The 13,672-nt window shown below is 39.5% G+C and overlaps 1 protein-coding gene and 1 non-coding gene across 3 annotated transcripts; one reads left to right on the top strand and one right to left on the bottom strand.

Moving 5' to 3' along the window:
- Window positions 1-2,694: 2,694 nt before the first annotated feature.
- On the top strand, window positions 2,695-2,766 carry TRNAH-GUG (transfer RNA histidin (anticodon GUG)). Its single transcript has one exon. It is a non-coding gene; the product is annotated as a tRNA-His (tRNA).
- A 3,488-nt stretch (window positions 2,767-6,254) lies between these two features.
- LOC105679625 (E3 ubiquitin-protein ligase MARCHF3-like) lies at window positions 6,255-8,742 on the bottom strand. 2 transcript variants are annotated; one of them, XM_012379756.2, is made up of 6 exons: window positions 8,549-8,742; window positions 8,141-8,296; window positions 7,848-8,001; window positions 7,455-7,629; window positions 6,958-7,148; window positions 6,255-6,705 (listed from the first exon to the last, which is right to left on the bottom strand). In XM_012379756.2, the coding sequence occupies exons 1-6, from the start codon at window positions 8,604-8,606 to the stop codon at window positions 6,537-6,539; spliced, it is 903 nt and encodes a 300-aa protein (XP_012235179.1). In that variant the 5' UTR covers window positions 8,607-8,742; the 3' UTR covers window positions 6,255-6,536. The 2 variants fall into 2 exon arrangements, with proteins under 2 accessions (XP_012235179.1, XP_067217346.1); XM_067361245.1 differs by having other exon boundaries at window positions 8,141-8,265; window positions 8,549-8,732.
- Window positions 8,743-13,672: the final 4,930 nt, after the last annotated feature.

Genomic DNA, 13,672 nt, shown 5'->3' with positions numbered 1-13,672 from the left:
CGTCTGCGCGGTACGACGCGATCTCGAGCGATTTGTCTCAATCTCTTCGTGCAAAAGTTACTTTCCAGCCTCTATCGCGTAGCTGTTTTGAAAAGGGGTTAGGTATCTCTCGTGACGTAAGCATTAACGAGCGGAGCTCGTTGTTCCGCGCTCGGCAACATTCCACGTGATTCGCGAGAACGTAAATTGGACGATGAGCCCGCGCACTCGTGATAAATAAATATCATGGGGGGCTAGGAGATGCGGGTATCGTGGAAGTCAGCTGTGTGGCCGCCACTCCATTAAATTTGCAGGGACCTTTATGTTTTTTTCCGTCGTTCCCCTCTCGGTACTTTGCCGTTTGACGAAATGGGCACTCGTCGGAATCGGCCGCGCGATACTCTCGCAAAATTGCACGTTTAAAATGAAAACACGCTCTCTTAGGCTCTCGGATATTACGCGTTTGCCAGAGATTATTTATTGATTTATTTCTAATTCGATTGAGAAATATCGTCGATAATTCACTTGTATCGCACAATTGATGACATTTTATTTTCTGTAGTACATTTCATCACTAGCTACCTTGTGTTTTTAAAGTTGTGCTCATAAGTCGAGCTTTTTCCGGCCTGATTGACTCTTGTTTGCATCTCGCGTTTACATTCGCTTGTCGGCGGCGTACACGTGGTCACTGTTCCGCGCGTGCCACGCTGTAAACGCGCTGTCACGGCTGAGTCTATTCCCTGTAGAGGTCCGATCGAGTGGTTGACCTTCCTTTAATTGGAAGAGAGATCGTTGAAATCGAAGTGTCGTATACAGGAATCTATTATAGGAATAGCGATTTTGCGGCTATAAAATGCTCTATCTATTTATACGCAAAATAGATATTGACGCGCGCGGTGATGAAAATGATTGTAAAACTGATTTTCGAAGACATTATTTGCACAATATTTTTTTTTTCTCAAAGCTTTATATTAGTTTCAATTGTTTAGTTTCTCAATAGTCTCAAAATGTAAAACTAGATTCATTACAGCGACATTTTTCCTCAATAGCATTGAAAATTACTTTATAGTTACAATACTCTTTATTGCTGTCATCGCGTAGATTATTCATAATCTATCGCGATGAAATAATCATTCGACGCGTTTTATCTTCGCGACGCTAACGATAACGGCGTTCTCGATGGATTCCGTAAAACGTAGAGTTTGCTTTTTGCATATGCATGGCATGTTACTTGCCTACCGCATACAAATTCGGCTTCCCCCTTTTTCTCAACCCTTCTTTTTTCTTACACGAGAACGAAGTACACCAGCATGCGCAGCGTGCTTCTAAAAATACATCATGCCGGAATATGAAACCAGAAGTAACCAGTAGCAAGGGCAGGCCCCGGCATCTGGCACGACCGACAAAATATAATAACATAGCACGCGTGCGTATTTCGTACGCACGATAAGTCGCTCCTGGATAATCTTTAGTATCACGTGTGCGATCGACACACGTAGCCAATTTCACTTGCATCCTCTTCAAACAATTTAAACAATTTTTTAAAACACATGGTATTCTAATAATTTATTTTGATTTTAACGGTAGTCATTTTTGAATTGCCGACGCATTAAGAATTCGCTTTACTTACGTATCTTTTATTATCGTTTTCCTTCAATCTTAATTAGCAGTTTTAATTACCAAGAGATTTATTCGTTCGTAAAATTAAGGCCGGATTTACATACGCTTAATTTACATACATCGAGATGTAAACGAAAATCTATTTTGGACGCGAACGAATCTGTGCGTTCCGCGAGTTAATTCGACGTTGCTCGTCTGGCACGCAAGCTTCCGGGGTGTTGCCGAAGGATATCGCCTTCCATCCCGGCACTTTTTTATCTTTCTTGTACACGCGACACCTACGAGAGAACGAGCTTCCGGGCGAAAGCGTGACCGTATTTCCGCATCGAGAAGACCCGCCAAAGCCGCAGATAAGCACGTGAGATGTGATATCAGCTGAAAATAGACGGCGAGCTAACGTGTCTTTCATGTTAACGTGTCTTTCTGGTCTGAAAGTAGCAATAGAACGGGAGTGAAAAATCCTTCGACACTTCTCAATGTTTAATTTATGGCATGCAAGGCACATTTCTTCACGCTATATAAATTATAACTTTGCGAGTAGTCGATATTAACTTCACAAAGTAGCAACATCATCGACCTTTACAGAGGCCATCGTCGGGCTGGAAACAATAAAACATCGATTTGTATCTGTTGACTAGTGTAAAAGTGGCCGCGGTCGGCTCGTAAAATCTCGTTTCCTCGGCGTATTGTACGGCTAATTGCTAGAAAATTAGCAACGGGATGCCGTTTGCAGGAAATCAAAGCCGGCAAAAAGCTGCGCTTGCCTGAAAGCCAGCAATGAGACTGCCAGAAAGCGCTCGCGACGACGAATCGCTCGCGTATATTGGCCACGCATTGTTGTGCGGCTATTCGCATCGCGGAAGTCGCGAGCAGAACGGAATAGCTATAAATCAATCCCTTAAGGCCGCTAATGCGAATACCACGATTTTAATGACCAAAACGAACCGCTTGTTAGATTCCTCTCGTTGCACGATTGCGTGCTGCGCTCGGAGCGGTGCAGCAAGAAGAGCCGCGTCTCCGCGCTCGGGCGATCAAGCGGATCGATGTTACGACGAATCAATAGCGCATTATCGATCGCTCTCAGATCCTTTAGCAGCCGTGATCGTCTAGCGGTTAGGACCCTACGTTGTGGCCGTAGTAACCCAGGTTCGAATCCTGGTCACGGCAGTCTTTGAAATGTGCTTCGCGAAAAGGATCTCATTTTATTTTTTATTTATTTTTCTATATTTTTTTATAAGAGAAGAATTAAAAGACAGACGTTCTCTTAATGAATGATTATTTTCCAGTAGCTTAGATCAAGTATTTGTATTCCAGTAATTATCCAAGCTATGCATCAATTTGCTATATAATTTATTGTTTGTTGTCTATCGGTTATCCTCGTACATAGAAAATTCCTGATGTTTTAAGCAAGGGCGTCTGCAGGATTTTTTCTAGGGGTGGACATGATCCAAAATATTATTTTTCGAATTAGCATACAATATATATAATTTTAAATTAATACACCTTTTAGTTGTAAAAAACTTTCTCACCGCGACAAGGTAGGTGTAAGTCGAGAAAGACATTTGTATTTTTTTTTACTTTTTTATATTTTTTATATTTTTTTTTTGCTTAAATATGCAATTTGGACGACGTCTTTGATCAATACAACAAAAAACGGGAGAGTAAATGGATTTAATAAAAACGGGAGAGTAAATGCTGAATTTTTTTTCTCTGATTCCAGGGGAGGGCAAATGCCCCCTCTTGCCTCCCCCTGTGGACGCCCATGGTTTTAAGATGATACGCTAATCTATATAAGATTCTGTATCTATTCTTCTACGCTACGCTATATTTGGGTAAAGCGCCGTATTATTATAGATATTCATCTAACGTGTAAATTATATGAGCCTAATATTTACTTTCTACGGGACAAATAGATCTTTCTTTGAAGTTTTCTTCGAAATTTATCGGGAATTGTACTAATATTATTACCTTATTTGGTTTTGTTTTTTTAATATTGGAAACAAATTGAACGCTTTATACCACAGATAACTTGCCTTGTTGACGGTTAGTTCGGGCTGTGATCTCGATAACATAATATGTTGTGTCGTATATTATGTCAAGATCAAAGTTATTGGAATTTTATTTCCTATAATTGCCGTATTTTTTATCAATATTTATCAGTGCATTATAATGAACCCCTGTGTGTTAAAAATTATCTAAGTTAATTAACAGAGTGATGAAAATTTGCATACCAATTTATTATTTTATATTAATATAATAATATATTAAGCGAAATATTCAAGTTTTTTATTGTTCTTTTTTACATGTGCGCTATTTGTCAAATTTATTGTTCAGTCTACAATGAAATAAATTTCTTCCAAATCGCACAACACGATGTCCGTCATCATGCCGCGAAAAAAGAAGCTCGACCGAGCTTTATGGGTGTCAGCTCCTTCACGTACGCACGCATATAATACGGGCATTAAGGTGTGTTTCTTGGCAGAATTCCATCGTGTTCGTTCACGCGGCTAACATACGTTATTATCTCGTAGAATTCGATTTTCAGTCTCGCTGCGCTACTCTCGGCCAAGATATTCTTATCTTCTTCACACCTTGCCGCGATAGCGTAGGATTTTAAACCGGTCTTCGATACGTGTATTTATAAAGTTTATTTTTGAGTTGTTTATATATATATATATTATTTGAGTCACGTACATGAGATAAAAAGTTATTTGAAAGACTTATTTTGTTGTCTAATCTATATCTATAAAGATATTTATTACGGTATAATATTTAAATTTTATGTTCAAATATTGTTTTCATGTAATAGTCTCTACGTTGATATAAAATATCTTATCAAAACTATATTACTATATTTTATATTTTTCTTATTTTCATTACAAAGATATAAAAAATTCCAGAGATTTTTCCGGAATTTCTTATAATTAAAATAGCGCACCCGGGTGGTCTTATAAAGTTGATGGAGTTATATCTACGTCATTACTATAATATGTTTTATCTTCTCGTGAATCGGTCCGTGGCAGTAGCAGCAAAAACGGGAAAAATCAAGACGATAAATGCTAATGCTAAAAGATGGTGAAAATACAACGTTATCATAAAGATAGTTATTTAATCTTGAGTTATATATTTGAGCGAGAGAATTTTAAGTCTTTAAAACAGATCTGAATTATTATTCAAATTTCCATCTCTCACGTTACGTCTAAGCGATCGATGCAGCTAAATTTATAGAAGACGCCATTTTATAGTTTACCGAAACATAAACTGATTTCGCACATAATGATGCTCACATATTCGAATAAATGCACGCCGCATCGTCGTGTAATGTGACGAGAAGCGAGGCGGAGCGGCACGCTTCCAACATTGTATCTCCCGTAATTATGTTAACAACGCTTCCTACGAAGACCACCGCGCGTACATAAGTTTAGTGATTTAATTATAAAATGGATGAGGGGATGCACAGGAGAACGCGATTCGAGGAGGGCAGGATTTATTGGCTCGTGCCTACTAAATTGTTAGACCGCTTTAACGACCGCAGGAAGTCAGACGTTTTTTTATCAATATTGATATACAAAACATTCTAAATTAAGAAATATTTCGGAACAAATATCTTGATAAAGTTAGAGTTTATTTTGTGAAATACAGAAAGACTTTGATAGAACTTCTCTAACCTTTACGTGAAGAGAGTGGGCTGGGAAATTTAAGGACTACGGATTCGTAGTAAATCCACCGGTGGCAAGAGATGTCTGTCAGTGAGACAAATATCCGCCGCATAAATATTATTTTTTGTCGCAAGAGCAGGAAAGGATTCACTGCAATGCGCTGCTCGTCGCCGGTATCCTTTTCGCCTCTTTTTATTTTCGAGTGTAGGAGCAGCGCACACGAAGGGTTCCGCGCATCGCCCCTTAGAATCTGGAAGAACCGGATGCATCCGCAGGGATGCTGCATTAAAGATTCATTTCTTCCTCGACGCTTCGCCTAGACGCATTAGACAGACGAGTTTCAACAATTTCAATAATAAGTCAAGAACGAGTGATTGAAGTGGAAATAATCGATGAATTATTACTGTAGCAAATTGTGGTTCGGTAAATTAATTTTATTTACAAATTTTTGCATGTGTGAAAATCAACACGGTTTTTATAGACGATATTTCTTGCCCTCTCGAATGAAAAGCGTGAAACTCGTGGATAATCATAATTATTCCATAATGAATCAAATACGTTGCCGGACAATTATGCCGGTTATTATCACGCATTAAAATGTAAATAATATGTAGATCGACGTTTCGAGCAGCGGTTCTTATTATCGGACGCAAAGTTGATTAAGATCGCGCGTCGCGGCTTTTATCAACCTTCCTTGCGGACTAAAGTTGTCCAGTCAACTGGAATCGTTTAAACAAAATCATCTTGCGATAGTGTGTGCCCCATTATCGAGCTTATTGCGAAGCCATCGCGGATAATGATAATCGATCGGGCAACTGCCGGCATTAACCGAGAATCCTATTTTTCGAGCAAAAAATTTTGCGCAGCGAAATATCAGATTTTTTTTATAAGAGAAAGTGCAGAGGTATGTGCTGAAATTATTAGCCGACCGCTTAATTAAATCGTTCAACTTAACGACGAGTGGAAGATGAACGCATGTCGGGGGGGAGAGGTTGATAATTTTTAAGTTACTTTAATCAAGCACTAGAATTGTAAAGTACAAAATATATTACTATAAAATTCAGACGTAATTATACGTATCCGGAAGCGCGATCAGATGACGCGCATCGTAATTTAACTTTGATGCGGCAAATCGTCTTCGTTGCGCGGCAATGAGCTTCAATTGAAGTGCCCCGTTAATAAAATGTAATTAAATATTGTGCAGCTGTATGACAGCTCCGACGAAGGGGATGGGAATGCGAGCAAAAAAGTAGAAGACGGTTGTAGCGATTAAATTGGCTATTGCGCGAATTCTTCTATCTCCTCGAAGATCCTCCATTGCTCGAAGTCCTCTTGCGCATCGAAATGATCACTCGACTGTTGTAGGTCGTTGTTGTCTTCGTGATTGGGTATCAAACGAATGGCAAAGTTGTTTCTCCAGTAACGTCTCCATCGATGACCGTGCAATCTGTAGTACGAGAAATACTTTCCACAATTATGGTTTATGCTGATGTTTCTGTCCGTCTTTTTCTTCACAACACGGAAGCTTTTTAAGTTTTTTTTTTTTTTTTTTTGTAACTGACATTACTTTAAGACGCGACTTCGTCCCAAATTTTTATAATTACATAATCGCACTTGGTAATATCTTAATTAACTCATTTTCCATTAACGATCGTTCTCGTCCGCGCACGAGCGAACTGACTTAAATTTAACGGCGTACCTCCCTAACGTAATTATCCATCGCCAATAAGCTATCAGCGTCAATAAGCAGGTTGGCAGCATAGCGACTATCATCCACGGTATCTCGTAAAAGCTGTTTTGCAGCAGCATTTTCAAGGCCAAGGCGCATACATAACAGGAGAACGCAGCCACAGGCGTGGTCATCATCAGGTACCCGATGTCGAGTAACATCTTCTCACGGACGAACACGTATTAAATAAAGTGAATTAATGATAATTAAAAGCCTAATTAAACGGAACGATATTCAAACGATATGCCGTGAGATCAATTTGTAATATAAAACTTTAATTTCACGTAACATCGATGTGACGATAATATCGGTATTTTGTAGTCGTATAATATTTCTATCATTAATTAAAAAAAATGTTTAATGCGGCATATTTTTGTATGTTAATGAAATTGTGTCATTTAGACTTTTAAGTTCGACGCGCGGAATGAAAGCGAGGAGGCGAAACGGGAGCTAACGATCTGACTCACCTGTCGAGTGGCTATTACGGCGTGGAACCATATTATAACGCTTCGGAAGAGGCTGTAACGCCGTACTCTTTTGGTCGCGTACTTGTAGCCGCAAAGCTCGCATCTCATGCGACCGGACTCGGTCAACCATCTCTCGAGGCACTCGGTGTGTACGAGAGCCACCGTACCTCGGCACCTGTCGTATCGTTAAACACTGAGAGAGAACGTTAAGAAAGAGGCGAACCTTAATTAAATTAACGCGCAGTTTTTCCGGGATAATCCGTCAATTTGTGCATCGACGCGCGCGTCATTCGGATCGAAGAATCTCGATAATGTGTCTCTTGATCGCGATTTTTTTTTAAAGCTGCAGTAAACGGAGAATTATTTTTTTCTTATTGTGAGCCAAGAGCTTACTTGCAGGCTGAAATCAAAGGACCGAGATAAACGAAGTTTAACGGTGTCTGTGTCTGATCGAGTCGATCTTCACACGACGAGTGATTGTCTGCAATTGGGGCATATCCGCCCATGTGACAAATTCTGCAAATATCACCAGAGGTGATGTATGCATCTGAAATTATTTTGTTTTATTCGAAATTATTCCACTCGAATATTACGATTGATTTCTTATTGCAGAATTATTTTGCGCAGCGTTGACGAATATTAATATTAGTTCTTTTTGTAGAAGCAATTAATTGTGTATGATATACCTTCCTTATCATCTCGCGATTGCTTATCGGGACATGTTTTATCACTCCCACTTGTTTCTGGACTAGATTTAGATTTTGCATTATCCAAAATTCGGCTCGTTTGGAGCGTTATTTGAATTTCTTCGCTGGAATTTCTCAATCTTATTTCATTTGCCACTAATAAATGTAAATATATACCAAATATTATATGTAATTTATCATGAAAGTAACGCGTGCAAGTCAAATTTTAGGAATTTTATTAAAACAGAAATCATATCTCGTTCTGAGTCACGCTTGGCAGACAGCAAGGCAGATTGTGTATCTTCTATTATACGCAATCACCATAATTGCGTTATTACATTATTAGATTGTTAACTTAAAATATATTAACCTGAAAAATGTCAAATGTAGAAAAAGAATAACGCTAACCTATATCGTTCGTACATTCGCTGCCGTTTTTAGGCTCCGCGTTCTCGACGTGTGACATTAAAGACGTTTTGCGCGCATTTTGATGTACGCGCTTCCAAATCAAATTGAAAATTTTCTCTTGCAATCTTTTAGCAATCCGCCACAATCGGCAGATGCACTCATTTGTGTTTGTCACGTTATCACGTCATACTATGCAATCGATTCTTTCTTAAACTATCGATTTACTTTGGATATCTTTAGGAAGAAACTCTATCGGTCATATTAAAATTTTAAAAAGAAAGTGCAAACGTTAGGGAATATCAATTTTGACTTAAGTTTAATTAAATTTAGCTTATTTGATTAAGCAATCAAAGACATAATTATTCTACAATATAACTAAAGGAAACAATATTCTACGCCGCAAATTTATAACCAGCCACTAGTCATAATTAAGCGCGCAAACAATGTATAGCAATTTGATGGTTTCAAGACGATATGAAATTTTATGGTGGTTGGCTTCATTGAAAACAACGCGGGTAACTCGGGAAGATATTCTTATCTGCTATTCTTATCATCTCGTATACCTTGCAGCCGCATCAAAGTGGCTTATCTCAGCACACGCCACTCACACGCGAGATTAAATGTTCTCGGACATCCTCATTTTTCATATGCGCTAATTATTTTTTCGTGACCGATGCTCGCGCGATAATTGAACGTGCAACACAGTATGATCTCATTTCTAATAAGAAACCCGGGCAATTATGCTCGCATCTCGCATACAACAATGTAGCAAATCGACGTGATTTGTTTCGATTAAATCTCTCGAGCAGTGACCGGTGCGGCCGGTTTGTCAGTTATGTGCCTTGACGGGAAATTAAATTATTAATTGCAAATCAGTCAATAGCAACAGTGTTAAAATTGCTAGTAGAAATTGCAAATTTATTGCGTTCTTTTTAACCAAGCATCAAAGCGGCGTTATCTCTACAACTATTTTAATTAATGTACTATGATTTAATTGAATCGAACCTTGATAAAATGTAAAAGCAATTTAATACGTGAATGCGACGTAGAATTTTGAAGATAATTTAGAGTTCTTTTTTTATCAGTAGAAATTCCTTTCGTAACTCAAAGTTCCCGGAAATACGCGTATCCGATCGTAATATATCTACGGGAAGCCAACGATCCGTCAACCACCGTCGTTTGCCACGAAACCGATCCCGTGTTTTTGGCATGGGACACGTTTCTCGTGGGCGGAGATTTCGACGCCGCCGCCGCGCTTGCTTACGCCTTCGATCCAAGAGTGGACCACCGGATTATTCTCTTTTAATACTTCCGCGGTCTTGCACGGGATATTTCGGAATCGGTTTCCGGCACCGCAAAATATAAATCCGGCCTCAAACGTGTATACAAGATACTGAGAGTGGACGGTTATTATTAGCGGCAAGTCGGCCACTTTTCGGAACCTGCGTCTACGGATATCCGTTGACCTGGTGAATTAGAAAAGGAAATCTCTCGTGCTACTCTACCTGGCAAGCGTCCGCAGAAAAATCGACGGCCACGGGAAATCGTCTCTCCTCCTCTCGCGTCTCACAAAATCGCTAATGAATCACTCGGCTTAAGTATATCCGCACCGCGAATGACACTGAGAAATGGATAGGTGCGACATATTAAAATTGAGAAATTATTTAACGTTGCGTAAATGCAGAAATGTTGGAATATCTTTTTTTGTTAAAAATATATCATGACTTGACAGATTTAAGAACACGGAAATATTCAGATTATCGAGAGAGTTAGGATGAAACGCCGATCGGGAAATCGGGCGAGTGAATCAGATATTGCTTGTCTCGAAAACATCGATGACGAGACAGCGATTAGCAGGTGCTAAGTCTATTTTGTTTATTTCTCCATTACTCTCGTTTCCCTCGCCTCTCTGTCGTTCCGTTTCTCTCACGCTCGCGTACGCGGAGGAAACGTCAAGTCGGTGGAGCCGTTTCCACGGCTGCTATTTCTGCCAGGTGGCCGGTGCCCGAGCCTAACCGACCGCCCGTCCGCCATTTTCCACTCGACGTTTTTGGTTCAAGATTAATTAAACGCGTCTGGAAATAGTTACTGTCGTCAGAGAACCGCCGAGGGTTCGCGAACGCGATACGGATGCAAAGGAGGGAGTAGGCAAGAGGCCCGCTAGTAGTGGACTCCACGCACGGTTGGATATCCGCAGCGCGCGATGTTAATCTTCATGTGCACCTCTTCTGCCAGGAGCAACGAGAGCAAATGGTGTACTTAAGTCGCAATCACGACTCTGTGATAAACTTTTGCGCGAATTTTTATATCCGTGATCGTCAATTGGTATTTTAATACTAATTATCATTTCCTTCCTGCAAACTAGAAATTTAAGAAAGCAATATAGGGAAGAATTATGTTAAATCTTTGGAAATTTATGGTGGAAATATCATGAATATGCGATAGAGAAGAATGAAGCTTTATAAGTTAAATAATATTTATATATAGTAAATAATACTTATATATATATATATATGCATGTCGCAATTTGATATCACACGCTTTAAACATCAATTCAACATCGTCTTTATTTTTGTTTTTCGGAGTATGCAAGGCATTTCGGAGTCGTAACAGCGGTTTGACGGCGAAGCGAGTGTCGCAGAATGAAAGTGACCGGGCTTCTAGATGAGTCGGGGATGTACCAAGACTCTGGGACGCTGGGTCACGTTCAAGCTGAATGGACCTGGAGACTCATTCATAATCGATACACTTGCGTGATTCCAACCTGGCCAACGGTGCCAACGAGAATTCATTGAGCTTCGGGATATTCCAGAAACCTTAATTCCTGTCCCGAAATATGAATATCAATTCATTTTCGCGGCTTAACGTCATGTTTATTAGATCGTAGCGCCTCGTAAGAATTCTGCGATTTCTGAGAGAAACAGGATCTTCGTATGATCTTTTGCGCGAATTTTCAATTTGTTCTGGAAACTCTCACGCGCATTCTCTTAAGTATTCGAGTTTGAAGTCTATCGAATGCGAGCATTGAACGTCAATGACATGTACGAAAGCAGAAATGATGTTTCGTCGACGCACGTGTTCCGAAGGGAGAGCAGTTAGGGCCTACAAACTGGCTAAAGATAGCAACCTAGGGGTCACTTCGCGGTTTCTTCCCTCTTTCTCTCTCCATCCTCTGACCTTTTTCGTTTTCTCGCCCCCTCTTTCTTTCAAGATTGCAATTTATAGAAGCACTCGGCACCTGTCACCTTTTCGCGGCTTACCGAGGACGCGCGCATTCCGCCTCCACCTCGACATCAGCCCCAGGAATAGCCGGCGTACCCCGTCGTGCCCGATGGAGAAGAAACAGAGACGAAGAAGGAACCGGGTAGAAAAGAGAATACTTTGAAACAGCCGCATCGCTGGCGCGTTTGAAGTAACGGAATTCTCCAGAGAAACTGGATGGAAAGGCGCTTTGTCTTTCATCTGTCATGTTATTTTAAACATCTGTTATTGCGGATTTTCTGATAGAGATAAAAGCTAAAAATCATATATATATATATATAAAATTATATATTATTATATAAAATTATATATATATAATTATATAATTATAATTAATTTCACAATTAAAAATTATTTAAAATTGATAACTTTATTTATCTTTCAACTGTCGTGTAATTTTGAACAGATTTATTGCAAATTTTCTGATAGGGATAAAGATTAAAAATTATATAATTGTAATTATTTTTCTTAAGTAAAAGTTATTTGATAATGAAATAAAATTGATTACTCGATTGTGAATTGAGAGAAATGGAAAATTAGGAAGCCAAGTCCGTCTATCATCTTCCGTAGACGTGAACATTGACATTTCCGTAATGTCGTACTACACAACGTGTACACGTGCGATACTAGTTCCTGGTTACACGACAACACTCGTTAGTACACGGAACAGCGAATGCGACGCCAACAGGAAGCGCACCTTCGCGTGACCTGTATCGTGCATACCCTTTAAGTATTAGCGACGGTACTCGCTCTACGTGATTCTCGTGCTTACGGCGCAATCATCCGTTCTATAATCCGCCACGCTTAGATTAACGCAAACGATCGGGGACACGCATAGACAGATACATATCGAAGGAAGAAAGAAGACGACCGCCCGTAGAGCGACCCGACACTTGTATGTTGAACCTGAGTTATAAAATAGACACATAATAGCTGGGAATTGCCGAATTTATAAGTAGATCGTAAATCAAATTTAAAGTTATCGCGCTATTAAATTAATAAAATAGGGAGCTTGATTTATGCCAAAAAAGGCTCTCGTAAAAAAAAAAGCGTCGTAAAGTCTCTTCTTATTTGTTGAATGTGTCATCTTTAGCGAAATTTATCGTTTCTTTGCGCCGCACCGCCGTAGAAAGAGACCGCAGTCTTGGACGCGTCGATCAGCGCGATTGCTCTTGGAATTGCTCCGGATTATTCGCGAGTCTGGCAATGTCTGGGACAAATGCCACCCTCGCGCCGTTTACGCGTTGAAAGCAAACACAGACGGCAAAAAGGCCATCTCGCTCGTAAAGGGCGACGCGTCTACCGCAATGGAGTCGCGCGAGTTCATCGTCGTCGCGCGAGTGCAGTGCCGTCGAATCGTAAGACGAACGTTGCGATGCGGACCGCGCGTTCGCTGCACTTACGTAAGCTGCGTACTTAGAATATTTACTTTCAAAATCCGACGCTCGCAATTATTTTTAAATATTACACGCATCATTATATAAGTATTATATATTAAGCGTGTCCCGCTTTCCGCGTATTACTTTTTGACAATTTTTCAACCAATTTGGAATCGACGTTTTATTAGCGAATATATGTCAAGGCATTAGTCATTTTTGAGATATGAGCGATTGAAACAGAAATAACCAAGAAAACTGAAATAACCGATTTTTCTCGATTAAAGAATCAACCATTAAAAAATAATGGAAAAATTAAACATCTTGAATATATAGTTCTTACTTCGTGCGTTTATATTAATATTATATGCACAGTTTTATTATAAAAAAATTGTTGCTCAATCATAGTAATTATTTATTATAAATAGATAGAATATTCGCGTGAAAGATTTTGCAAGATTAATATCACTTGTAGAAATTTATGTGA

This window comes from Linepithema humile, chromosome 1, assembly GCF_040581485.1.
Source record: "Linepithema humile isolate Giens D197 chromosome 1, Lhum_UNIL_v1.0, whole genome shotgun sequence".
In the NCBI taxonomy this organism is placed as follows: domain Eukaryota; kingdom Metazoa; phylum Arthropoda; class Insecta; order Hymenoptera; family Formicidae; genus Linepithema; species Linepithema humile.
Note: the sequence above shows the minus strand (reverse complement) of the source record. Positions and strands in the feature narration are given on the sequence as shown.